Consider the following 27,922-nt stretch of genomic DNA (forward strand, 5'->3'; position numbering starts at 1 on the left):
TGTGGCTAGGAGGGAAAGGCCCATTGCATCTACCAACCACAGCCTTGGGGAGGTGCCTTCCCCATTGCTCCCTTTTCCTGCACTTCTCTGTTTCCCCCCCATCCCAGCTCCATTCAGTGTGGGACAGAGACAGGTGGGGGGACTATTTTTGGATGTACTGCCACATGGAGCCAATGATCTAGCCAAAGACTACACCCATTCAAACCAAGAGCAGACAGTTTCTCCAGGGAACTTACGGCAGACAGTGTCAAAGGCTCTACTAAAGTCCGGGTAAACAACATCCATGGCCTTTCCCTCACCACGTCATAGAGGAAACTAACCCAGTCAGGCAGGATCTGCCTTTCATAAACTCATATTGGCTGGGCCTGATCACCTGGTTTTCCTGGATGTTCCAAAGTAGAAACTACATATGAAACAAGTGGGAAAAAATAATGAAAAGAAAATTGCTTAGTGGATCTTTCCATAGTGTTACTTGCAAGTGTATTAAGGACATGAATCTTATCTCTATTTAGCCTCAGGTTTACTGCTCACTGGCATAACATAAACAGGAAGCATTGCAAGGTGACCTTTTTAGTCTCTTAGAGTTTGCATCATTCTTGAGCAATTTACTGAAGAAATAACACTAGCACTGGCCTCAGGAGAGAAACAGTTCTGCTTAGCCTAGGTGAAGAGAATGTGGCTCTTTTTATGCCTAATATGGTATGATGGAATGAACTCAACAGCCTGATGTATGACATACTATTTCCTAACTACCTTATGCATTTTATGTTCCTCATAGATCAGAAATCTTGAAAGGAATGTGTCTGTGCTGTGAAGTGTGTTATGGTTCCTCCTGAATGCTCTAATCTAACTCACCACTCATTAGTTTTCTAACAGTAGCTGCAGGACTCCCAGAAGCAGAAAAGGAAACTTTCAGATGCCCATGTAGGAGGCTAACAGAGGTTCCAATTTTATTTGACAAAAATCTGTCAATGACAGTTAATTAATAAAATCTTTGGACAGATTTTGCATGGAAGTAAGCGGGTAAGTTACCTGTCAGTATAGTGTAAATAGAGGAGCATAATGGTGACATGAGTTAATGATATACAATGAAGTGCTAAGCATTGACATTATCGTTTCCTCCCAGCATGTCTTAACCAGCTGCAGCTGCTGCTGAAACAACTTGTAATGGGGATCTTTTTAAGAGTTTAGTAGAAATTGCACAGGATTTTACAATAAGCTGACAGTTTGCAAATTCTGCCTCAATTCCTGCATTATACAATATACACACTTCATTTCACTATTTGACAGTACATGCTCACTGAACTAAATCACACAGGATAAATCACCCTCTGTGTTTGAGGCCATGTTGAGTGAATAGACAGTACCTGTATGAAAACTATCTGCACACCAAAATAAGCCCAGAGTTCCCAGAGATTCTAGACTGATATAGCTTCATTTATGTGCAAATGATGAGGGATGAATTCCCGCTGATTACGTGTGATGAGTTATGTGGGGAGAGGGGAACCCAACAAAAACAAAACAAAACAAAACAAACAAAAAAAAAAACACAAAAAAGCAGTACTACAAAAAGGAAAGTATTAATATTCAAAAAAGGAAAACATTAAAATATCAGATTGTTACACTGTGTCATAGGAAAAAATATTCATTCCCTTCAATCAACTACTGAATGTGATTTCAGATGAAAAGAAAAAACAGTCCTGTATTGCTACCCACTCTAATGTGTAGGAATAGCCAGTTATTATTTTCCAATTACTTGATACTTAAGTAGAATTAATACACTTTTTACATGTATAGAAGCAATTTAAATTGAAAACAAAACAGAAAGTAAAAATATATTAGTCATTGTTAAGCTCTAAGAGTAATATAAAGTAATTCAAAATTACATAGTTGAAACGGAGATAATGTCATTCTCTACAAACATTTACAAATATATGAACAACTTAATTAGGTAATGGTTAACAGGATTAGTCCAAAATAGCATGGGAAAATGAAGATATGGAATAATAGACCTACGAATTAATGTATCAGAGAATTATGCATGTACAAAAAAAGGGACTTGCCCTTTGTCTTAGGTAAAATAGTTCAGAGTAGATACTTCCCCATTTCTGTAAACTTCTTTCCAATGTCCACAATTATAGCAACATAAAGGCTACAAGCCAGCAAGTCTGAATAAAGATGCTGATCTACCAAAACTGTGTTTTCTTTCTTTGCATTTGAAGTCTTATGCTTCAGTGCAATCCAGTAAATTATTCATTCTTAATAGTTTTTAACTGTATAGTCAAAGACACTGAAGATAACCAGATAAAAAGCTAACAGAAGGTTTCTGAAATATGTATTGTGGTTTATATTAAACTTGCAGGACATGTTTACATGCCATCAAAGTTATTCCTTTTGTTCTACTTCAAAGTAAAACCCAAATGCTGTAAGTATGAATTAAAACATACACTTTTTGGGTACAATTTTACTATACAATAATAAATAGTTCCTAACAAAGAATTTTCAATGAAAATTAATTGCTAAATAAATAGTAATTGCTTTTTTTTTCACAAACACAAATAATGAAGTTTCTTGTAAATAATTATTTTGATGAAAAGTTTTTATTCATATGTAAGAACATTCACTTGTGTAGAAAGGAGAAACTTTCAGGTTGTGGTACTTGAATCTCTTCAGATTTGCATTTAATAGATACCAAATACTGGTCTATGGAAATATCAGTGCTGATGATACTGATGCAGAAGAGTTTTCACCAGAGCATAAATATATATATATATATAATACATATATATATATATATATATAATATAAATATAAAAATATCTCTGCTTTAGGTTTATGTAACTTATTGAATTGTAGAAATAGTGTGCTAGCTGACTAATGTAATAAATTAACATAATCTTACTTAGGATGCTCTTGCGATCCCATTTGATACATAGAGATATTTCAATGTGTCTAAGTACTGCTGTAAATTTCAAATGCAGATTTCTGTTAAAAAGTCCTTAGGTAGTGTCACTTTCTGGTATGTGAAAAATCTGTTCAAAGAAGTCATGACACAGGAATTTATATTTCTGTGGTCAGGGTTCTTAGATTAAGTATCTAATGAAAAGTTCAGTCAGCAACAATATTTTGTTTTATGTCAGGCTTTCAGATGCTTTATGATGTTAGGTGCACAGGTGAAAGAACTATGTAGATACCCAAATTACAGTAATTTGCAATCCACCCTGTTGCAATTTTCTCCCTTGTTTTTATATATATTTATTTATTATCTAGATTTTAAAAAATATTTTTAATAGGTCTATAAACAGGAAAGTAGTCTGGTAGCTTTGAATTTGTGTGTCCTTTTTCATCATATGAGTAAAACAGCTTTTATGTATTTTGAAGGATTGTTTTTCAGGTGGTAAATGCAGATCCAATACAGATTATCTGTCCCCACAGTTCAATACAAAGGTGGTATATATTCCCCAGAAGAATTATGCTGAAATTCCAATGCAATCACAGTACTGTCAAAAGATCACTGGCAAAAAGGGCTCTCCATTCTTCATTTCATTCCTGTCATTCATTCCTTTCTATGATAACGGTATTGTTTCTATCCTTTGTGTAGCTTTGACAACATGTGAAAGACGGGAAGTACTTATTTATTCATAATTACATTTCTCTTATAACAGGCTATCTAGATTAAATTAAGAAGATGAGAAGAAGACAGCTGATGACTCTCATTTTTCTATTCTGCACTGTTTATTGTAGCCAGATGGATACTGTAGTTCAGTGTATATTCTTTCAACATGATGAGTCACCTCCCAAGCTTTCAAGACTGTAAGGCAGGTTCATCATTTCCTCGGTCAGGATTAAAGCAAAAGGAGACCAGAGATCACAATACACAACTTTAATTGATGACTTAAATTGTTGACAAGGTAAGTGTAACACAGAGATAACGTGAGTTGCTCACATTATACTCTGCTGACAATTACTTACACTGTAGTCCTCCCATTGCTGACAACAATGTCAGTGTGATACCACAACCACTTGAGGCAGGAGAAGAAAAGCAGAGGGGCATCATCTGGGGCTTAGATTCATGTCCTTTTTATAGGCACGCCCCTTCTCTGGGTGGGCATATGTTAACTGTCATGTGCAGTCTATGTTTCAAGGACCTTTGTGGAAATAAGTTGATGGGCTCAGGCATGTGCACTCTGGGTTTCTAGAATCTTCCCAGAAATGAATTGTTGGGCTTGGGGATGGTTATTCTCCTGACACTGTCTTACTTTCCTTCCTAGTACATGTGCTGTGAAGATAGTCTTCTCTTCTCATGTTTGGCACATATTGTGGAAACGATTCGTATCCTTCCCTCCCAACAAAATTGTCTGAGATAAGCAGGTGTGACTTTAGAAAAATACTGTCTTACCTTCATGGGGCTACCTTTTCTTACCACATCTTTCTATTTTCATATAAAATCATATCCAGGTATTGATTTTCATTAATGAATGTTTGAAACATTAACTTTGGGTCCACTGGACCAACACAGAATATCATTTTAGCATGTAAGTACATCCCAGAAATGTGATTGTCATCTGGGAGGGGAGCAGGTGATAAGAGTTCTTTGTGTTGCTATGAGTCTTTTTTTGATATTTATTTGGAGTTTCTTTATTCATGAGTGTTTAATGCTCATTGCTTGGTAGTAACATCAGAGGCTGGAAAGCCTTTAGAAATGTGCTGTGTAATTAAAGGGGAAAGTTGTAGTAGTTCTATGAACACTTCTCATAAGCTGAGATCACTATGTGGAAGTAACTGCCCTTTTCTCACAGAGAAACATTGTTCTGACAAACATTGCCCTTGTGTTAAAGGGACCAATTTAGGTTCTGTGCTCCTCAAAGAGTGTAGCAAGAAAGAAGATTCTTCAGCCTAATTTCCTCAAGCAGAATTCTATCTACAGTGTTATAACTCCATACTTCATGTATGTGTCAAGCCTGGGCTTGCTATTCAAACCAGCTCTTCCTGCCAGTCCTTCTGATCTATGCAGAGCCTCTGTATTTGCTCATGAACTTCAATTATTTTCCTCCAGAAAATGGAATTTCAAGAAACAGAAGATGGAGAGACTTTGGTAAGCTTTCACAGTGAAATTGGTAGTCCTCTAGTCAGTACTCAAGTGTCTCTTCTGGTGGACTAGACATGTTCTTGTCCAAAATATGTGTAATAAATTGACAAAAAGGAGGGAAAAACTCATTTTCATTTTCTCATTTAAATTCTGGGTGAAGTTTTATTTTACAGTCTGTCTTTTTTTTTTTTTTTTGTTTTTAACTTAAAATCAAAGTCTTCTAAAAAACATTTTTTCTTCAACACTCAGTTTACCTGGAATACCTGGAATTCCGATTTTAAAACTACTTCTTAACTCTCCCTCTTTTTTTTTTTTTTTTGTTTTTGTTTTTAAGCTGTGGTGGGTTGAAAATTCCCCACAACATAAAATTGCCAGACCAGGTCAGTTGAAAGCAAATGAAGCTGTATTTACAAACAAAACTGCAATCTAAAATGAAATGCAATGAATATGTACAATAGACAATACTAACAGGTATTTGCAATCTATAAACAGCACAAGAACCCCCCTGGACAAACCAGGGGAATCTACTAACAGCTTCCCCTTCCCCGCTCCATTCCCTACCCCCCTGTTCATGACAGATGAGAGAGAAGAGCAGAGAGTTGTTAGATACTCAGCCGCCACAAAGCAATTCAGCCGAAGTCAGCAAAGCCAGAAGAAGCCAGAGCTAGTATCTGCTAGAGCGAAGAAGCTGAAAAGAGAAAGTCAGTGTACACAACTAGCTCATGTTTTTTATCTGTCCAATGGGGTTATTTAGAGCTTATTATTATTGTCCTTTTCACAAATGATAATTCATTTACATTCTAGTACTTTCTGTTCAAGATCTATGAAAAATTTTCCAGGCACAGCCTGAAACTACCTCATTACCTTATTTAACAACAGATTTTATCACTTAAAAAAAAAAAAAACCACACCAAAACAACCAAGAATAATTAATTAAAAAAAAAAAAAAATTAAGCATTTTCCATCACTTAGTACTTACACATTTCTTGGAACCAGTTTGAACTTCTGTGAAATGCTGAGGACAGAAATATCAGTATTCAGAATATACAAGGGAAGGAACACAAAGGCCAGTATGGATTATATGTATATTTAATTTTCCTTCTTTCCTTGTGAAATATTTTCCTTTGACTGTAATTTCAGGTAACTGATGCCACTGCAGATTGAAATACAAACAAACAAAAAAAAAGAAGTAAGACTTTGAATAAAAATTATTTAACTCTAGAGAATAAGACAAAGTGCTTGGTGTTTTTTTTGCATATTATACTTGCAAGATATTTTGCATTATTTTGAGAATCACATGCAAAATGTTGAGAATATGTTGAAGAATTACTAATTGCATTTATTTTAATATAAAATTTTATATTAAATTTATCATTTTATGAAGACTCAAGAAAATGCAACTAGGCTGATGAATTCTTGCATGGGCTCATATACATACTTCCAAGCCTCTTTGAATTATAAAGCTATTGTCCTACCCAGTGTAGCATATTATTTCATATTGTGAAGGATTTTGCAGATCACAGGAAGGGAAAGGTAATCAACCATTCGTGTCAGCTAAGCAAATCAGTTGACACTGTTGTACATGGTTGTATTTATTGTGCAGCTGCACAATATTGTTTATCTTTAAAGTTTATATTTTATTTCATAGAATCATAGAATCATAGAATCAGTCAGGGTTGGAAGAGACCACAAGGATTATTTAGTTCTAACCCCCCTGCCATGGGCAGGGACACCTCACACTAGATCAGGCTGGCCAGAGCCTCATCCAGCCTGGTCTTAAACACCTCCCTGGACAACCCATTCCAGGGCTTCATCACTCTCACGGTGAAGAACTTCTTCCTCACGTCCAGCCTGAATCTCCCCACCTCCAGCTTCATTCTATTCCCCCTAGTCGTATCAATACCTGAGATCCTGAGAAGTCCCTCCCCAGCCTTCCTGTAGGCCCCCCTTCAGATACTGGAAGGCCATTTTTCTCTACTGAAGTGTACATGCATTAAAAAAATCAGTTTGTTGAATTAGTGATTCAGTATCTCAGTATCTTTGTAACAAGTTTTATCTTGTTCAAAGTGTTTCTTATGCATATAGGTATGGCAAATGTGTTTTATGTTCTCTTTGTCAAACATCTATTTGTTTTTGTTTAAGATACCCAGGGTCCGTAACTAGCATTTTAAGAACTCATATGATCCCAAATACTTCCAAAGGTGAGAAGTCCAAAGAGAGAAAAATGTCTTCTACAAAAAAACTACCCATTAAAAAATTCAAACCAAAGGCAAACTAGTTTTGAAATATGGAATCAGAATTTATGCGTAATTGTGACAAGGATTCTACTAGAAAGTCCCACATACATTTTCCCTATGAATATAGAAAAATAAATCTTTGACTACCATATGACTATTTTAAATAATTTCTAGTCCTTTCCAAACATGACAGGAAGTAAATTAAGAGACTTTTACAATATACTCCCTCTTAACAGTGCTGATGTCTTGCTATGCCTCTGTGGTGGTTTTAGGCTGTGCCTTTAAAATGTAGTTACAGATTTTGAGCAGAAAAGTAGAAAAATATAAATAAATCACTATTGGATGTGAAAAGGAAAACTAAAGATTGTTCTAAACAAATTCACTGGATAAATATCTAGTACCAAAACAATTCTTTCTCTGTTCTGATCTCTCTGTTTGCTTTGCTCAGGAGAGATTGTAAAAGCCAACCTGCTTGTTGGCTGACCTTGGCTGTGTTGTTTAGTTAAGTCTAACCCACTTTCCTTCTGCTCCTTTCTCCCTTGGTGCTGGGGAGGGGGCACAGTGGAATGGCTTCCCTGGTCTCTGACCAGGGGGATGTCCTGTGTTTTGCTAATTGTAAATATCCGTATAATGTTGTAAATACTGTATCATTTGTACTTATTCATTGCATTCCATTGTAGAGTGTAGTTTTTGCTTGTAAATAAATACAGCTTCCGTTTGCTTCTAACTGAGTTGATCTGGCAAAGTTAATGCTGGGGGGAAACTTCAACTCACCACACCTTGTAGTTGAAGAATATTAAACACTTTCTTACTAGGAAAAAACCAACAACTTATTTTTGCACAAGTTATCAGAATGTGGAGAAGCCTTCTCACCTCATCTGTCATATTTTGTTTATATCTGATGTGAGAAGAATGGATATTTCTGTCTCCATATGCCATTATAATTTTGACAATTCCAGTCACTAAATGGTATGTTTAGTATATTTTTAAAAACAAAATGCATTTATTTTTTTTTTATGGAGTGCAGTGTGAGCAGAATTAAGTCAGTGTTTTTGAACATTCTATAGAATACCTTGCCTGTAACAGTGTCCAGTTGCAGGTGTTACTGGCTACAAGGGAAACGAAGGAACTGCTCAATCCTTCAGGGCTTTCCTGAGCTGGCCTTTCTTTTTGTGTGTGTGTGTGTGTGTGTGTGTCCTCTTTACCTGCTTTCCTCTTCATCTTCCCCTTTGTCTTCCTCCTCTTCTTCCTCTTTTTTTTTTTTTTTTTTGTTTGTTTGTTTGGTTTGTTTTACTTTTGGTTGGTTAGTTGGGTTTTGAGGGGATTTTGTTGTTGTTGTTGGGTTTTTTTTGTTTGCTGATTTCAGAACCATACAACTACTTCTGTGGGTTGTGACATGCATCATCATGACATGACAAACTATGACATGCAGAGTGGCTAAATACTCAGTTCTTCTCCTTTATTCCAGCACCTGAATTCACACCTCCTATGCTGTTGATACAGCATTTTGCACTAGGGAATAGGAGAGAAAAGAGCTATTGTGAGATATCTAAACCTGTAGTTTGTTTGGAGGCTCCCTCCTGTTCACAGACATTAGCTTTTAAAATTGTACAAGAAACAACCATTGAACAATTGACTTCAAAGTCTCCAGGTGCAATAGCAACTATTCTTGCTATAGCAGTTCTTAGATTTTCTTCCCCGTTTCCACGGTGAGCAACACAGCAGGTATCTTGATTTTTGTTCTCTGAAACACACATGAATGCCTTCCTGCTGGCAGACAAAAGGAACTAAAGTCAAAGTTAACACATTTATGTTCATTTTAAAGAAAGTAAAATGATCAGTCCTAGATTTTTTTTTGTAGAAACCTGGGAAAATAAAAGCTCATAAAGGCAATTCAGATGAAATGCTGGGCATGTTTTAGCCTGAAAAAAAATATAGTGTACCTTAATTAAATCTATCCAGAATAAGATCAGATCATGACAAACAGAAAATTTTGTCTAACTTTCTATGCATGGAGCACACAGAATTTTCTGGAGAACTTGAACCTGTGACTGCTACTGCCAGCCAGACAGTATTTGGAAGTCACAAAAAAATGGCTTTAATTATGCTTCCCAATAAAGACTGTGAATGGCTTTATACCATACTTCTGAAAGGTTCTGCCTAGCCACATGTTTTACATTACCCATTTGTGAAACTTTCTTTGGATGCTTCTCATGGTATAAGAATGCCAATGTATTGTTAAGCAATGCTTCATAACAACTATGGCTCTTCTACAAGACCCAAAACTGCTTCTGAGATTCTCAGTCTGATTGTAGGATTTCTGTAGTCTTATCCAGTATTCTGTTGAAGCATAGTTTTGGAAAATGTTTTTTCTCCCTAGCTGCATTTTTGCATATATTTCCTAACATTCTGCAAATATATCTCACCCATTTCCTCTTCTTAGTGCTGGCACTTTCTATTTTTCAATTCATTCTCTCCAATAAAATAAACCTGTCTAACACTTGATTATCTTTCACTCTATATTTAACAAAGATAATTCATGCTTATAATCAAAGTGGATTGTAATGAATGGTTTGCAAGGGATTTAGATTTGGATTCTGATGTTTTCAAGCACGGAAAAAAGTGAGTTGTCAAGTACTTAAGCCACTTGTTTAACACAATGAGCACTTCTAGTTATTTCATAGAAAATAAAGCTTTGAAGTTATTAGAGGTCAGACCTTAAAAATTCCAGGACTTCTTTTGAAGCTCCTCCTCTACCAAGTTATTTCTAAATTGCTTAACTATAGCCATACACTGGTCTATATATGCATATTAGTGTATATTAATATAGCAGTTATCAGTAAATACATTTATGGGAATTGTCTTGTGAACATGAAAATCACCTTGTGAACATGGAGATTATCTAAAGAACATTAAAAGTGTCTCAACAAAGATAAGATCATAGTAAACATGGATTTAGGAAGGGCAGGTCCTGCCTCTCCAACCTGATCTCCTTCTATGATAAGGTGACCCGTCTGGTGGATGTGGGGAGGCCTGTGGATGTGGTCTATCTGGTCTTCAGCAAGGCCTTTGACACCATCTTCCACAGCAAACTGCTGGCTGTCAGCTCGTGGCTTGGACCACTAAATTCTGTGCTGGGTTAGGAATTGGCTGGAGGGCCGAGCCCAGAGAGTGGTGTTGAATGGTGCCACATCCAGCTGTCGGCCAGTCACCAGTGGCATCCCCCAGGGATCAGTGCTGGGCCCCATCCTCTTTAATATCTTCATTGATGATCTGGATGAGGGGGTCGAGTCAGTCATCCGCAAGTTTGCAGATGACACCAAGTTAGGAACAGATGTTAGTCAGTTAGAGGGTAGAAAGGCTCTGCAGAGGGACCTCGACCGACTGGACAGATGGGTGGAGTCCAATGGGATGTCATTTAACAAGTCCAAATGCCGAGTGGTGCACTTTGGCTACAGCAACCCCATGCAGAGCTACAGGCTGGGGTCGGAGTGGCTGGAGAGCTCCCAAACAGAGAGGGACCTGGGGATGCTGATTGACAGCCACCTAAACATGAGCCAGCAGTATGCCCAGGTGGCCAAGAGGGCCAATGGCATCCTGGCCTGCATTAGGAATAGTGTGGCCAGCAGGAGCAGGGAAGTCATTGTGCCCCTGTACTCTGCATTGGTTAGGCTGCACCTTGAGTCCTTTGTCCAGTTCTGGGCCCCTCAGTTTAAGGACATTAAGACACTTGAACATGTCCAAAGAAGGGCAATGAGGATGGTGAGAGGCCTTGAGCACAAGCCCTATGAGGAGAGGCTGAGGGAGCTGGGATTGTTTAGCCTGGAGAAGAGGAGGCTCAGGGGTGACCTCATTGCCCTCTACAGCTACCTGAAAGGTGGTTGTAGCCAGGAAGGGGTTGGTCTCTTCTCCGAGGCAACCAGCACCAGAACAAGGGGACACAGTCTCAAGGTGCACCAGGGGAAGTTTAGGCTCGAGGGGAGGATAAAGTTATTCACTGAGAGAGTGATTCATCATTGGAATGGGCTGCCCAGGGAGGTGGTGGAGTCACCATGCCTGGAGTGTTTAAGAGGAGATTGGACGTGGCACTTGATGCCATGGTCTAGTCATGAGGTCTGTGGTGACAGGCTGGACTCGCTGATCCTCGAGGTCTCTTCCAACCTTGGTGATACTGTGATACTGTAAATGACCAGCTTGATGCGTCAGCTCTGCCTAATGAGATAGCAATTGTCCAAGGTGTGTGTTGGTCGACTGTAAGAGGCAGAGGTCACTCAGTATCAACCCCTGTAAGCCCAATGGGAAGCACCTTGAAGTCACGTATGCATTGTAATGTGAAAAGTGTGTGGGCCAGGTGGAGTTCAATTAATAAACCAGGAACAGTACAAAAATCCTGAGTTACACAATCTTAGAGAAGGAACGTCAGCTGGGTCATCTCAAGCTGGGGAAACATGTAATGTATTCACATATTTTACATTCAGTCTCTGGTTTGCATTCATCTCTCCTTAATTAACTGTGAAACCCTGCTTTTTACAGATTTGGTAGCTACAGAGATCCTGGAGACAATTTTGTTATTGAAGCAGACTCAGGTGCCCTTCAGTGCGAAGCAGATAGAAGGTCCATGCTGGAATACAGGAAGGAAATGAAATATTTCTGTTTTCACTGGCTGCTTCCTTTGTGTGTTTGATGTTTTCTAATGACATATGGGTATTACATAGAACCTGGTTGTTAGAGCAGGACTCCAGGTATTTGCACAAACAATGTTTTATCTTAGAAATGTGATCATGGATACTGTGGCCAGAATTTCCACTGGGGAAAAAACTTGAGTGGTGAGTGGAGCATGCTTTCAGTCATAGACTACCAAAATTACAGAGGACAACCAGTATCTAGAAACATGTTCTTATTTATTTTTAAAAACTCATAATTCCAAACTGAAACACATTTTTTAATCAGTTAGTTTGAGGTTGCAAATCTATTGTTGCAGGTGTAGTTGTTCAGATTTTCAAATGAATTTGCATGGCATTATGTTTTTCTAGATATATTGAAACAATTAATATTAAAAATGTAATTACGGAGTGTGGCAGTTTTAGGCTGAGTAGAAAAATGGTAGAATTTAAATAAATTACCATTGGATGTAAAGGGAAAATAATGATATGGTCTAAATAATCCCATTGATCTGATAACTAGCATAACATTAGTTGTATAAACCAACTTTTTCTCTTTTTGGCTTCTTCACTTTGGCAGATACTAGCTGGTGCTTTTGCTTGGCTCTTCCTAACCTTGGCTGCATTCATGTTGTGGTTAAGTACTAACAAGCTACCATCTGTTCTTTTCTTTCTCTTGTCCTGTGTACAGAGGGGAAGGAGGGGGAAGAGGAGGAAGCTGTTGGTAACCCTCTGGTTTTATCTGGTGGGGTACTTGTGTTGCTTATAAATTGTAAATGTGTGTAAATATTGTATATTTTGTACACAGTCATTGAATTTCATATTTCTAGATTGTAGTGTGCTTGTAAATGCAGCTTAATTTTCTTTCCACTGAGCTGGTCTGGCAAATTTTATTTTGGGGGGTATTTCAACCCACCACAGAGTTTATGAATTTATGACCCTGCCAAATTACTGTAACACATCAACTTGCCACAGTTACCCTCTTTTCTACAAGTAGTTTGGAAGGTAAAAACTTTCTTTTCACATAAATAAGTTGGTATGTCCACAGAAATGAATGTGTTATCAATGGGGAAAAAAGGAGATTGAGAATGATATCAATGATCCTTGTAAGGACTAAGTAATTATTCCCACTTTCTCTGCATAGGAGATAAATTCCCAATAATTTTGATGTCTCTGAATCTCTGACCTTCAAGTTCATTTACAGAGCAAGTTTCCCCATTTATCTCAAAAAGAAGAGGGAGAAAAATATCTGTAGATAACTGTAGATAATATTTTATTGAACAGATTTCATAAATGAAAAATCCCTCTGTATCTATAGTTACATTAAATGGACTAGCAAGGGAGATCTTGAGCTGAAAATCCCAGTTAACTGTGTAAACATAAGGACCCTTTAGTGGAAATTAGTGCTAAGTCACACTGACTTCATTTTTATTCAAGTAACCAACAGACGGTACATTTTAGTATTAAATACTAAACGTACATCAAAACGTACATCAATTAGGTTCATTATAGCTGAACTGAATTAAGAAACCTTCCTGAACAGCATATTTTATCATGTCTGTATTTAACAAAGGCATTTGCAGACAAATGCACTAAACAGAAAACTGCTTAAAGTTTTTTGAAGCCATTTTAAAGGCTACATGAAAATTCCATCTTGTTTGTTTGTATGTGAGACTTAATACTATCATTATATTAATGACTTTCTTTAATCAATACTAGCCTCAATATATCCACAAAATTTGCCATGTATCTGGTGAAACAGTCTGTTTCTGCTTCTTACAGCTCCCTGAGCTGTAAGGTTTGTGAGAAAGATTTAATAGCATACATAAATACTGCATTTCAAATATCTGTGGCCAAATAACTGTGGATAATTGTGTTCTTGTGATGAGCAAGGGAAGGAGTACGAGGTAATTGTTCAAATTTGTTGGTGTTGTGGTGATGTTATTTTGACTTTGGTGTGGGGAATGCAAGTGAATGATACGTGCTGTGAAGGATGTTCCTACCACTACAGTGTAAAATGTTTTAATTTGCAGATACGCAAGCCAAAGCTGAATTTGACTCATTTGCAGTGTAAGTTCTCACAGTAGAATCTTGTGCTGGCAAATGGCCTTCTTAATCCTCTAGTCATATTACAGTTTTGGAAGTAGATGACACACTAAATGACAAATCAGTTGCAACATGGTCTGTACAAGCACTGTCTGTGTATGGTAATATATTTAGGGATGTTTTCTCCAATCTCAGAGAAGCTGGCTCATTCCTAACTTTGACACAGTTGAAGAAGAATTTCCAGGTAACCGAAGCTTTTACTTGTTTTCCTTTCTCTCCCCAGCTTCCAAATCTGTACATTATTCCTAATCCATCTGTATGTTTGTAAGAGGACAGGCAGTTTACTATAGCAAACATGGAAGTAATACTGTTGTCTTATTCACTGTTTCATGTTTCCTTTCCATACTGAAGAACATACACTATTGAAACCGAGTTAATTCAGTTCAGAGATTTTATTATCTGTATCTTTCCAGATATTGCCATGTACTGCAGTCAATGGGATTTTTTTAGATTAAAGTTTCTTTCCATTGTGACCCGCTCAAAGCACATGCAGTTAATATCTGTACACTGAGAAACTGTTTAAAAGAAGAAAGATCAGTGTCTGTGCCAAAGCTTTAATCCTGTAGGAGACATGAATTTAGCCTCGAGAAAATTCAGAAATAGAGAAGAAAAGGAGGGGGAGAGAAAAGATAAAAGAGTATTTTACACACCTAGCCATTGTTGTTGGTTTTGTGTTCTTTCTCCCTGGCCTGAGGATCTCCCTAGTAATGATTACCCTGCACCCCACTGCATTCCTATTTTCAGTGCTTGTGAAACTTTGCAAGCAAGTACTTGAAATAGCAACAGCTTCCTGTGTAGATTCTTGCTGCCAATCTTATATGTCTTTTTTATTTACAGGCTTCAAAATTTCTTTAGTATTTAAGCTAGTGTGCTTGATATCTTCACGCATTTTGGTAATTCCTCTTTAGATTCCTACTTTTATTCAGAATGCAGTTGGTTTGGAGTGTTTTTAGGATAAAAAACCATAATAACCAACTTTGAGAATTCAGTTCTGAGGTATTTATTCCAAGTAAAGGAAAGCCCTTAGGGTTTTGTTTTGTTTTTCTTCACTAAACTATAAGAATCTGTAAGTATTCTAGACTAAGTCAGAATTTTCATCTGTTATTCTGTCACTGTTGAAGCTGCTCCTTTTGTCACTATTGAAATCCCTATGCACAACTATTACTTCCATAACTAACATCTTCTGCTGTGCATACAAAATGCTCTCTTTTATCTTATATTGGATTGAATTTTCTTACATAAGATTATAGTTGTACAGTGCATTGAAAACTTGCTGCGTCCTCTGCTTAAGCAGATGTTTTATCACAGTATCACAGTATATTAGAGGTTAGAAGAGGCCTCATGAGATAATTGGGTCCAACCCTCCTGCCAAAGCAGGATCACTTAGGGTAATATGCAGAGGAATGCACCAAGGTGGGTTTTGAATGTCTCCAGAGGAGACTCCACAACTTCTCTGGGCAGCCTGCTCCAGTGCTCCATCACCTTCTCTTCATATGGGAGATGCTCAAGTTCCTTAATCATCTTTGTGGCTCTCTGTTGCATTCTCTCTAGTAGTTCTCTGTGAATTAGCAATTTCAGTAAAAATACCATTTACATACATCCTAGTCATTACAGATGAAACCATTCTTGGCACCAATTATTGATTTTTATCACTGTGAGCATTTTTTACTTGCTTCATGTTTTTTGTTAGTCTTGTTTCCTATTTTTTTTTTTCTGCATTCTTACAGTAAACATACAAAAACTGAGAGGAAATCTGTCTTAGAAGTCTCTTTATCTGCAGACACTCATATAAGCGAAGGTAACATTATAAAGAGAACAGATATTTTATTGACTGAAGAGGAGCAGAGTGTCAAGATTTCAGGTTTTAAAGCTTTTAGATAGAAATAAAAGTAACCTTCAGATTAAGTACAAATTAATGTATAAGAATTATTCTATGGTTATCTTATGTTAGGGGTTTGTTTTGTTTTGTTTTGTTTTGTTTTTAATGGGGTAAATGCTTTTACTGAAACAGGTCTGTTTACAGATGTAAGTGGCAATCTTTTCTGGATTAAAAATATAAGTCCTCTGCAATCTGAAGGGTTTAGTATTTTTCAGTTCTGAAAAGAGTATTTGATACACAAATGCAGTATATGATATATTGCCTGGGCAGTGCAGTATGGAAAAAAAGAAACAGATTCTTCTCTCCTGACACCAACATTATTATGTGACTGCTGGATTACATGAGTACGAAGGAGAAAGGGGAAGAGCTGCTAGTGAGAACTTTGAATTCTTTAATACATACAGTATACACCAGCCATAAATAAAGTTATGTGATTCCATGGAATGTGAAAAGTAGATAATTCTCAAATGCTTATTTTGGTAGATGTGTGATTTTCTGCATTCTTCAGGAACAGAACTTGCTCTTCCCATTGATGTCAACTTCAAATGCAACTGTCTAGATTAATGCTTCATTGTGCATTTCTTAAGTGGCAAATGGTTGCCAGTGGCAAAGTAACAAATGATTGCATAATACAATTCCAAAACTAAGATGTCAAAGTCGACTGCTCATCTCTGAAAAATGTGACAATATTTATGTCACTTGTAACACTGAAGAAGTTTTTCTCAAATGAAATTTATTATTGAAAATAAAAGACACTGCAGCTACTTTCAATTACACAGGACACTGTTAAATGAACTCCCACGTCTTATCTTTCTGTCTTCAAAGGTCAGAATAGTAGTGTTATGCAGTGTGGCATTAATTAAGTAGTGTTCTGCTTGTTCGTTCTGTTATATTGGACAAGCATTTCTTGTGCTGCACATTAAGCTGGGATTTCTTTCACAAAGGAGGCAAATATGGGAATCTGTAGGAGTAAGCACTATGTATGAACCCTGCATGCTAGAGTGTTTGTATTGATGTATAATCCATCAATTTCATGGATGCAAAAAATAAAAGGGGGAGATAGTATCTCTGTCTTGGTAGAATTAAAAGGTTGACATTTGTTAGGTTCATCTATGATAAGTGACTGTAATATTAATCTGTGAAATTGACTGGAGTTGCAATACAGTAAGCATAGGTTGTGTCGAACATTTAATTTTCATTCTGCTTTAAACTTCAACATTTCTTCATTCTCTTCTTCCCAAGATGTTTGGGATGTTAGTTATAATATGGGGGAATCTGGAAAACCTGCTTTTACATTCAGTCTGAAAAATTCCTAAAAATATTTTCTACTGTGGAGTCAGCAGAGGTCTTCTGCATAGAAATGTGAACACTTGCTTTAAAAGAGGGTCTTACCTAATTTAATTCCTAGACCATATAACATTTGAAAATACATTAAAATAAAAATATTTACATCTGTTGCATTTTACTACCAGTAAAGATGGTGACTTTTCAGGGCAAAAAAATAATGGTTAAGCAAAATATTGGCATGAAACTTCTTATGTTCATTCAATCTTGAAGAGAATATTTACATGGACTGTTGGTCTCGATACGCCCAGGGTACTGAGAGCAGGGACATCCTCAAGTAGACTAGGCTGCCCAGAGCCCTGTTGAGCCGCACTTGTATATCTCTGTCGATGGGGCCACAACCACTTCCCCAGACAACCTATTCCAGTGTTCCACTACCCTCATTGTAAAGAACATGGTCCTAATATCCAATCTAAATCTGCTCTTCTCTAGTTTGAAGCCATTACCCCTTGTCTTATCACTACAGGCCTTTATAGTCTCACTCCATCCTTCTTTTAGGCCCCCTTCATCTACTGAAGGCCACTATTAGGTCTCATCAAAGCCTCCTCTTTTCCAGGATGGACAACCCCAGTTCCCTCAGCCTGTCCTTGTAGCAGAGGTGCTCCAACCCCCTGATTATTCTCATGGCCCTCCTCTGGACCTGCTCCATCAGGTCCATGTCTGTCCTACACTGAGGGCTCCAGACCTGGATGTATTACTCCAGGTGAGGTCTCACCAGAGCAAAGAGGCAGAATCACCTCTCTGGATCTGCTGGTAATGCATCTTTTGATGATGCCCAGGATGTGATTTGCCTTCTGGGCTGCAAGTACACACTGTCCACTCATATCCCGCTTCTCATCCATCAGCACCCCTGAGTCCTTTTCCACAGGGCTGCCTTCTAACACCTCCTCTCCCAGTCTGTACTGATAGAGAGGATTGTTCCAGCCCAGGTGCAGAACCCTGCAGTTGCTCTTATTGCACCTCATGAGGTTCACCTGGGCCTACACCTGTCCCCTCCTCCCTTGCAAAAGAAACCTCTTCCTTTTTAAAGGCTTTCAATAATGGCTGGACTTCATCACCCTTTAAGGATTTTTTTTTCCTGATGAGTAATCTTCTTTCATTCAAATGAAATATGGTCAAATTGTGGACAATATAATGGTATCAGAGACCAGCTTATTGTTTCTTTTATATATATATATAAATATTATTTTATTCTTGCACTAAACTGCATTAACTAACAAGTGGAAAAAAAATGAATGGCTAAGTGGAAACCTTACTGAGCCTTTCCCTAAGGGCTTGGCAATCAGAACCCTTCCATACATTACCTTCTGGTCCTATTACTTTCTAACTCTTGCTGCTGCTACTCACTACTGAGGTAGTTTCTGATTTGTGATTTATGATTCATGCCTTCATTATTTTATTTTGCAATCACTCATAAGTAAAAACCACTTTACTTGACAAATTAGGCTGGCTTATAACATTTTATATTTGTCTAAATCTGTTACCTTCAACAGCAGAAAACATGTAGGAGATGCAGAGACTTTTTCTTCATGTTTTCAATAGCCAAAAATACTGCTTTTTGAGAGGTATATGGGAATTTCCCTTCTGATTTTCTTGTCATCATGAAAGTAGAGGAAATTCTGGTTTACATTATGTGCTGATTTCCCTGGTGATTTTGTCGTAATTATGCATGCATAATTACCCTCCCCATCCATCTATGACAGTAGTTTTTTTACATTGCAATTTACAACTAGAAAAAAAAAAAACACAAAAAACAACCAAACCAACAACACAAACTGCATTGAAATGATTTACCCTATTTTTAAGCCATAGTACTTAACTGTTTTAGCAAACATTCTAATCAAGTCAAGTAAGGACTTCTAGAGGTTTAATTTATTTGAGCTATTTCAGTTATCTACTCTGATATGAAAAAGACACCTATTTTTCTCATTAACAGAAGAGGTAGCATAAGTTAGATAGTTTATATATAGATACGTATTTCATTATTGAGGCTTCCCCTAGAATTATGAGTGTGATGTTCAAGTTTCTTCTGAGCACGCTGGGAACACTCTCCTTTTGGCTGGGGAGCACAGGATCTCCTGTCCTTTTCTGAAATATATGTATGAATCGTTGATGACTTACCAGGTTCCTTGATATTGGGTTGCCCAGTAGGATTTACTACTTAACTCATGCTTTCCCTGTTTGTCAGCTTCCAAAGAGGGTGAGCTACCCATTGACTTTCAGTGAGTCTCTGGAAAGAATCAAGTGTTTCACAGTTCACAGATCTGTCCTCTTGACTACAGGTCTTTAAGTGTCTATTTGGTGTAGGTGGAAATCACCCCCCCATCTAACTGGAATTTACCCTTAGAGTAAATTTTAAAAAAACAAACCACTAAAATCAGAAAGCAAAATGAAAGTTATATTTACAAAAGAGAAACTAAAATTTAGAATTATAAAAAGCAATTAATATGTACAAAATATATTTACAAATCAGAAAAAATACAAATACAAGGATCCACTTGTACAGAATCACCCCCCTGGATGGTCCCAGGGAGACTGCTTGCAGCCTTCTCCCTGCTCCTTTCTCTGATACCTCACAGACACAATATTGAGCCAGCAGAAGGTCAGGAAACAGATAAGGGAAAAATGCAAAGCAGAATCACAGATACAAGAAGTAAAAAGAGAAAAAAATTAGTGAGCCAATGAAGGATATAGAAAAATCAGTAGTTACTCTTTTGTACCCAATGGTATTTTATTTACCTTTTACCCAAAGATGTCCAGAAAGTTTGTATTCTTGTTTATAACTAAGACATTAAGCTAAGCTACCAGCTCCAAACCATAACACTTTTTTTTTTTTTTTTTGCATCGTTATTTTTAATGCAGGAATTATTTACTTACAGAAACAGAACCTTATTTTCCAGAATATCTCCACAATGCAACACATAAAATGTTGCTCTGCACTGTGAGGGAGGTAGTTTTTCTAAGCTGTCTCTTAGTAGGACGCACAAACCACTAATGAATTCAGTGTACCATCCTTCAGTTTCACTTAATACAGACTCATGGCACCTCCTAACCTCTGCTCCTAAATCTGTATTTCCCAATAAATAGATAAATAAATAAACAAACAAACAAATAAATAAAATACTGAGTTAATGGAATAAAGAAAGAATTATTATGGTCCTGGCTGCAGTTAATGAAGTCAAATAACATTTTGCCAGTAGGAGTACAGGATAGCTCTGAATTGTTAAACTACACATGAACTACTTGAAAAATGAAACAACGAAAAATTCAAATATTTTACTGAGGCATGTTGCCAGCCCTCAAGTTGTTTAATGATGCATCCCTGGTAAACACTGCCATGTTGTGAGACTGTACAGATTTGCACGTCTGTGTTACTGATTTACATGCGTTAACACAAGTTGTTTAATTCTGAAAGTAAGTGATGTAATAGAACACTATCCTTGGGGAAAAATAGAGAGTACTACTTCTATCCACCATGGAAGGTCTCATATTAATGGGATTTAAGTGTTCCTGTAGTGCCTTGCATTGAGGGAAAAGAGCCCAAAAAGCTGATGGAGGAAACTATTATAAGCAAACAGATGTAATTCCTCATTTTCTTCAGAGATACTTAAAAATAAAAGATTTCAAAGACTATTTCAATGGATTAAGTACAAATAAAATCTCAGGTTTTTGCTGAGTATACTGCACGTACTCTTAATAAATACATTAAATTGTAATGTTACATGGACAATTTGGTAATAAACATTAAAAAAAGTATATGATTAAGACTGGGTAATTTTTAATCCTACTGTGGTGTGACATCATACCAGTGATTGTGCTCAAAAGGTTATTCATAATTATCATATTTGTTATAAATAAATATTCAACCCTCTTTGTTTTGAAGTATTTCAGGCATGATGGTATAAAATAGCCGAAGAAAGAGCACCACGTTCTGAGAAAAATTTGTTAGAGAGACAGTGACTATATGTTTATTTAAAGAAGCTTTTAATATTTGATGAAATCTATGGATTTATATGGTACTTAATCACAGATTGAAATTAAGCTCCTAATTTGATTACTGGAATGAGATCCACAACATAAACATATAATATATAACTAATAAAAAAGCATAACATCACTGAAACTGGGAGTATGACAGAATCATTTAGATTAGACAATGGTCATGCCTTTGAAGTAAGAGGCTACAGGGGATATAATAACTGAACAAAACTAGTTTTAGGACTTCAGGAATACTATTAATTATGATAAGCTTGTTTAAAATCATGCCTGACATACATCTGGGACACATTAACTTTGGCTATTGTCTGTGATATTAGGAATCCTACATTCTTCCTCAGCATAATTAATTAAAAAAAAAACTTAATTTTAGATTAACTTTTCCTTTAATATCCATAAAATGCCTCCTACTGCTTCACTTCCTCTAAAACATTATTTTTTTGTTTGTCCCTGTTAATGAAAGAAAATAATGTATTACCACTTTCATAGTTCTCCTTTATGGATTTTTGGCAAGATTGAGTATTTCCATTCCTCAGAATTTGTAGAACATTTGTTCATTACCATTATTCTTAGAGTGTATCTTTCTTCAAGCCTTTATCTTAATTTTCTTTCTTTAACTTCCTGTAGGTTTTCCTTCTTTTTTTTGGTTTTGGTTTTGTTTGAGGCATTTTGGTTTGGTTTTTTTTTTCATTTGTTTGATTATTTGGGTTTGGATTGGTTAGGTTTTGGCTTTCTTTTTCCTCTTTTTCAGATGTACATCACTTTATTTTCCATTATTCTTTACTGAAACACATTGCCAATTGTTTAATTTCCTATTCAATACACATCTCTCTGTGATTGTCCTCTAATTATTTTATAAATCAGAAGAGAATGACCTAATGTCATGACTAGCTTTGGCAATACCCAGATAAGCAGGTAGTGTAGTAAAGACTGAGCAGTAACTATACATTCCCTATTATTATATCTCATTGACAAATCCTCTCTCCCAACTTGTTCTCTTTGCTTCTGCAGCCCACCTCTTTGAGGACAAAGTGATCATTTAACTGTTGGTGTGGCATTTTATTTCACTAGGTTTTCCTTTTCTTGCAATTCATTGAGAAAACAATAATAAAGAAGCAGATGGCTACAACTTTATTAAGTGCTATATACAATCTTTAATAACAAGAACTCTCAGAACACAGCATGAGAAATATAACACTCTTTGAAACACAGAAGGAAAACTGCTTGGGAACACATGGAAAGATCTAAGGATATTCAATGTGCTATAGAAGCTAAGTTGAAGCTTAAACTAACAATACTGATATAAAGCTAGGTTTCAGACTTTAATGTTATCTAAATTACTTCGACTTTATTGATTTATTATAGTATAAACAACAAGAAATATTTTAGCAGGCTATTACTTATTAATTGTTAGGACAATGTTCAGCTCACAAGTTTTTTACTCATAAATTTCATCTCAGTCGAGTTAGTCATCCAAGGTTTAGTGAAAGCAGGAAGCATCTCCACATATATATTTCTAATTCTAATAGATCACCCTATAGCAATTCCCAATTTTCTGCACTGATAATATAAAAGGTCTAAATAGGTTCGAATACCATGAGAAGCCTTCACAAAACACTGAAAGTTATGATTTTTTAAGAGAAAGGATGGGCCTGTTCATTCTAAAGACAATTATCTCTTCTGGACTTTGTCTGACCTTTGAAGTGAGTGGTAGTTGCACATATTCTAAACTTTAAAAAGAAGTGTCACATTCCTTTAAAATTACACAAGTCCCTCTGCAATTTCTTTTGTAATTTAATTTCATTAATTACAGGCAAAATTGTTTATGAAAGAGGTATGAAAAACAGATGAAAACAAATCTGAAATAATTTTCCTATTTGATCTAATTTTAGCTTTTGGGGAAGTGATTATGCAGTGATGTGATCCAGAACCACACCTGGGATTGTTTTGGGAAGGAGCTGCAGTGGAACAAAAAAGTCCAGGAGAGACAAAAAAAAAATATCAGGAATATTATAATGTGGCAGGGGTTTTTTGTCACCTTTTGTTTAGCGAAATAATCACATTTTTTTTTACATGTAAATATAAATGTAGATAATGCAATGTAGATGTTCTATTAAGAATTGCATTATTTCTAAGAAATAATATCTCCCCTAGAGATATTTTACCAGTTTGAGAAAATGATCTTGGGACACACTTACTAAGAAGTAAAAATTCCCTGAAACTTTCAGTTAACTTAGTCAAATATTGGAACAGTCTCTTGAAAGAGTAACTTTCTGAGTAGATCAAGGTAACAAAAACAACAAAAAAAATCCTTTTTGGTGCATATGATAACTGGAATTTAAAGAAAATGTGAAGCATTCATGGAGGAGCAGAATTGTCTTCAAGAAACCTAAAATTTTTGTGCTTTGAAAGTTTAAACTATATTTAGAAAAACAAACAAACAGCCCCCCCCCCCCCCCCCCAAAACCAAACAAACAAAAAACCCAACCCACAAACCTACAAACAAAATAAAACCCCAAAACATCAAACTGGAGAAGAGGATAAGAAAACTTTTTGAGGGGAACAATCAAGTAGACATATTTTTTTTCATTACATTATGTTTGAAAGAAAATATTTTACAAGTTCTGGTAAATCTGGAAGATTATTATAATCCAACCATCTGTTCTACTTTGGTAGAGATTGTAAGACATCTGTCAAACTAAGATTCTAGGTTTCTGGTCTGTAGCAGATGTAACTCTTAAATTTTTGACAGAAGAAAAATATTTTTTTTAAGGAACAGCTAAAAATTCCCAGTATATATACAGCTTTGCCATCTCTAGTCTAATATGGAAATAAAGCTATTAAATATCTGTAAAAGTGTTTGACACATTTCTGTGTTAACCTATGAAACAGTCCAGAAGCACAGACTAATTTAGTGTTGTTCAAATCACTTTACAGAGTTCAGTACAATATTGTGAAAGTGACACAATATGCATTTAAAATAAAGAAAAAATTGTTGAATTTCAAACACTGCCCAGTAATAATAACTTTAGAGGAACTTATATCTAGCTGTGCTATATATATATGAATGATTCTACATTTATAGAATCTTCTTGCAGCAATATCCATTCTGTCTCTTTCTTCATATTATTTATCCAGAGCAAACCAGACTTTCTGCAAAATGTCTTTGCTGCTGTCTGGAAACATGAATAAGGAGACAATTAATTGTGGTACTGCCTCATAGGTATTTATATACTGAGAATGCTGAAATCCATCTAATTATGGTAGAACTAGGTTAGATCTTGGATCATCTTCAAGGATTTTGCGTTCCTTTTATTACAGAGTAATAACAAAAGGAACTATATCTGTCATCAATGTTATCACATAGCTGAATGCTATCAAATTGGCTGAAAGTCTTTAGTGAGAAACGCTGTTTATATTATCATCAAATAATGATGAGAGCATGAACTCAATGCAGAAGGGTAGGTTGTGGTGAAATATGCTGAGACTGATGTAGTTATTCATTGTAGTGATAATAAAGTCATCACTGGAATTATTACAAGACACTAATATGAGATATTCAGCTTATTCATATCTTTTTCATTACCAAGATTAATATTTATCAAGGTTTTTTATTAAATTTAGAGCTTTCTCCTAGTGCTTAACATGAATGGTAAATTTCTAGTTACTTTTGGACACTGTGGACCAAATTAATCCTTTTTTTAATGCATTTGTTAACAGTCAAAATTTTTACTATTTTCACTTATTTTGTTTTTAATACCTGAAAAGTTCTTTTATCTGAATAACACTTCCAAAGTTGTTGTTGTTACTATTTATTTATTGCTGTTGTTGCTGTTATTATTGTTGTTGTTGTTATTACTGTTTCAGCTTCAGTACTTTTGTTTTTGAGAAAATAAATCTATAGTGGTTAACTTAAGCATACTATATCCTAATTTGTTCAATAAGGATTACACTGGGAGAAGAGAGTTATTGATTTTGCATTTCTTATGTAGTAAGAGAACACATTAAATTAACCTATGTTAGAAATGCTAAATCAATGTTAGTTTTAGAAGCTCATACCTAAAACCAGATTATAGAATACTGGGCAGAATATGCTGGTGTGCAAGGGATTGTATTGTTACATTCACATTGTTATTTAAATGTGTTAAAAATATGCTTGGTATTGAATCCTCTGAACAACTAAGCTCTTGAGAAATGAAAGTTCTGAACTGGTGGATAATTTATCCTTGCTCTCACAAAAAAGGATGAAAGGATGACAGTTCAAACAAAACAAGCAAACAAAAATCCTTAAATGTTGTAAATGGATAATTGGTTCATTGTGTTTTCTCAAATGTTTACAAGCTCCCTGTTAAAAAACCCGTATTCATAAGGCTTCTGTAACAACCAGAGCAGTGATAAATATTCCTTAGCTGCCTTCCAAGATAAGAACTAGACTGCAAATCACCTAAAGGGTGTGCTCCAGAAAACCAGCATGCTCGATTACCTCTCTGAAATGCCCATATACCAGTGGATGCAGCATGAGGAAAAAAATAGAGGTCTGAGAACAGTCTTCGGGCCATGATCTCGCTGTAATTACAGCAACATGGTAGGATAGCTAGGGCGTTGTTATGGATGGCTAAACACCTTTCTAGGAAAGACAGACCAGGTAAGCATGGTGGTGGAGTTGCTCTTTATATGAGAGAGCCACTGGAAACTATCAAGCTTTGCTTGAGAGTAGATGAGTATGAATTAAGGGACAGGATAATACTGGTGGCACTATTGTGTGTTTTTATTCAGGAAGAGGAAATCAATAAGGCCTTCTACAGGCAATTGCATGCCCTGGTTCTCATAGGTAACATCAATCACTGATATTTGCTGGGAAGGCAACGCAGCTAGGCACATGCAGGGTTCCTTCAGGGCATTGATGATAACTTTTTGACACAGGTGGTGGAGGTGTCAAAAAGGAGGGCAGGTGTGCTGCTGAGCCTTGTAGCACCAAACAAAGAAGGTCTGGTTAGGGATGTGAAGGTTGGGGACAGTCTTGGGTTTAGTGACCATGACATGGCAGAGTTTGGGATCCTGTGTAGTAAAAGCAGAGCAATAAGTAGGATTAAAACTCTGGACTTCAGGAGAGCTAACTTTGGGCTCTTCAAAGACCCTTCAGTCCTTCTGAACTTAGTTCTGCATTCATGCTCTCCAGAGCTCTGTTCCACTCTCCTCTGCTTTTGCAAATCACATTCTGTTCCACTGTTTCCCATAGCTTACTTGTTCAGAGGATTCAATACCACGCATATTTTTAACACTTACATTTAAATAACAGTGTGAAAGTGGCAATATACTCCTTTGCACAACAGTGAATTCTGCACAGTATTCTATAATCTGAAAAAAAGCCAACAGACCAACAGCTACAACAACAATAACCATAAAGCAACTGCAAAGCTTTTTCTCAAAGAGAAAGAACTTAGGCCAATGGAAGATGCTTCCCATTAAATTGCTGAAGGAAATTTAGAATTCAAAGTACCATTCCTCAGCTAATAGCCTCTGCAGACTTTTTCTTATACATATATATTAAAAAAGTCCTTTCTTGTGTGTGCTGATTCTCATCTCCTACCAAATACAAATCTCAGTCACCCCACAACTGAGCAGAAACAGTGCAAAGAATTAATTTTTTTTTTTTTTGGTCTGTTTATTTGCTTTCAGTTTTAGGCAATTTACATTAATTCACACAAACAAGTATAACACTCCAGTGCAATAACTTTATTACTACTGTAAATTCAAGAATTCTTTAGTTCATAAATGCCCAAGGAAATGTTTCCAGGGTATTTTGCAATTTTATTGCTGAAATTTATTGAAATTAGTGTTTTTATTTTTTTTTCTAGTTTTCTATAATGTGTTTTCAGTCATCTGCAAACCATTTATGAATTTTAATTAGATGAAAAGAAAATGGTTTCTTATGCTTTTTAGAGGAGTGGTTTTGTTTTGGCATACATTTTTTTTTTCTCTCATTTGGAAGAAATAATCAGTTTAATTTACTTATAATTCAGAAGACCTCCATTACATAAATTAATAATGATTGTGACAGTATGTTTTTCACACAGTAGCTTAATGGATAAATTTGACATCCAAGCTGTGGAAAAAGAAGTGTAAAACACACATGCACACACATACACATATGCATGTTTATAAATGTACTTTGTGAGTTGAAACCCCAAGCATTTTTAATTTTACAGGCTACTTGATTTGGCAAAATCACTTCAAACATTTACTCAAATATTCCAAATATTTACTATAGTGAGATATATTATTTTATAGTCTCAACAACTTTATAGCTGGAAAAACAACTTGACATAAATTAAAAATGTAACTTTGTGGAAGGGAACCACTAGTAACTTACCCTTTATTTGTAAAGTGTGTGACATGAAATGAGTCTGGAGCACTATTGCACACCTCCAAACAGTGAGAGAAACAGTGAGAACAGAATGTGAGAAAGGAGAGGAGAGTATTGACTTTAATTTTTAAAAGTTGCAAAAGGAGCAAGACAGAATTAGAAATTTTCATATTGGTGAAAATTATAGACAGTTTTACTGCTTTGTATTTGAAATTCCAAGTAGAATTGGTAATGCTGTAAGCA

General features: G+C 36.0%; 1 protein-coding gene across 7 annotated transcripts in view; it reads left to right on the forward strand.

Annotated features, from left to right (window-relative positions):
• The first annotated feature begins 5,024 nt into the window (after positions 1 to 5,024).
• LOC137451403 (uncharacterized) overlaps positions 5,025 to 27,922 on the forward strand; it is a 71,184-nt gene continuing 48,286 nt past the window's right edge. For 4 of the 7 annotated variants that reach the window (XR_010989860.1, XM_068158941.1, XM_068158878.1 and 1 more), the window contains exon 1: positions 5,025 to 5,095. Coding sequence is in view for 3 of the 7 variants with exons in the window: in XM_068158941.1 (XP_068015042.1) it covers positions 5,032 to 5,095 (64 nt within the window). In the remaining 4 variants the exon portion in view is untranslated. Of the gene's footprint in view, positions 5,096 to 14,171; positions 14,278 to 27,922 lie in introns of those variants that run through there. The other 3 variants (XR_010989864.1, XR_010989866.1, XR_010989862.1) reach the window with 1 other exon arrangement.

This window comes from Melanerpes formicivorus, unplaced genomic scaffold (genome assembly GCF_026170545.1).
Source record: "Melanerpes formicivorus ecotype bairdi unplaced genomic scaffold, bMelFor1.0.p_v2 SCAF_1, whole genome shotgun sequence".
Taxonomy (NCBI): Eukaryota; Metazoa; Chordata; class Aves; order Piciformes; family Picidae; genus Melanerpes; species Melanerpes formicivorus.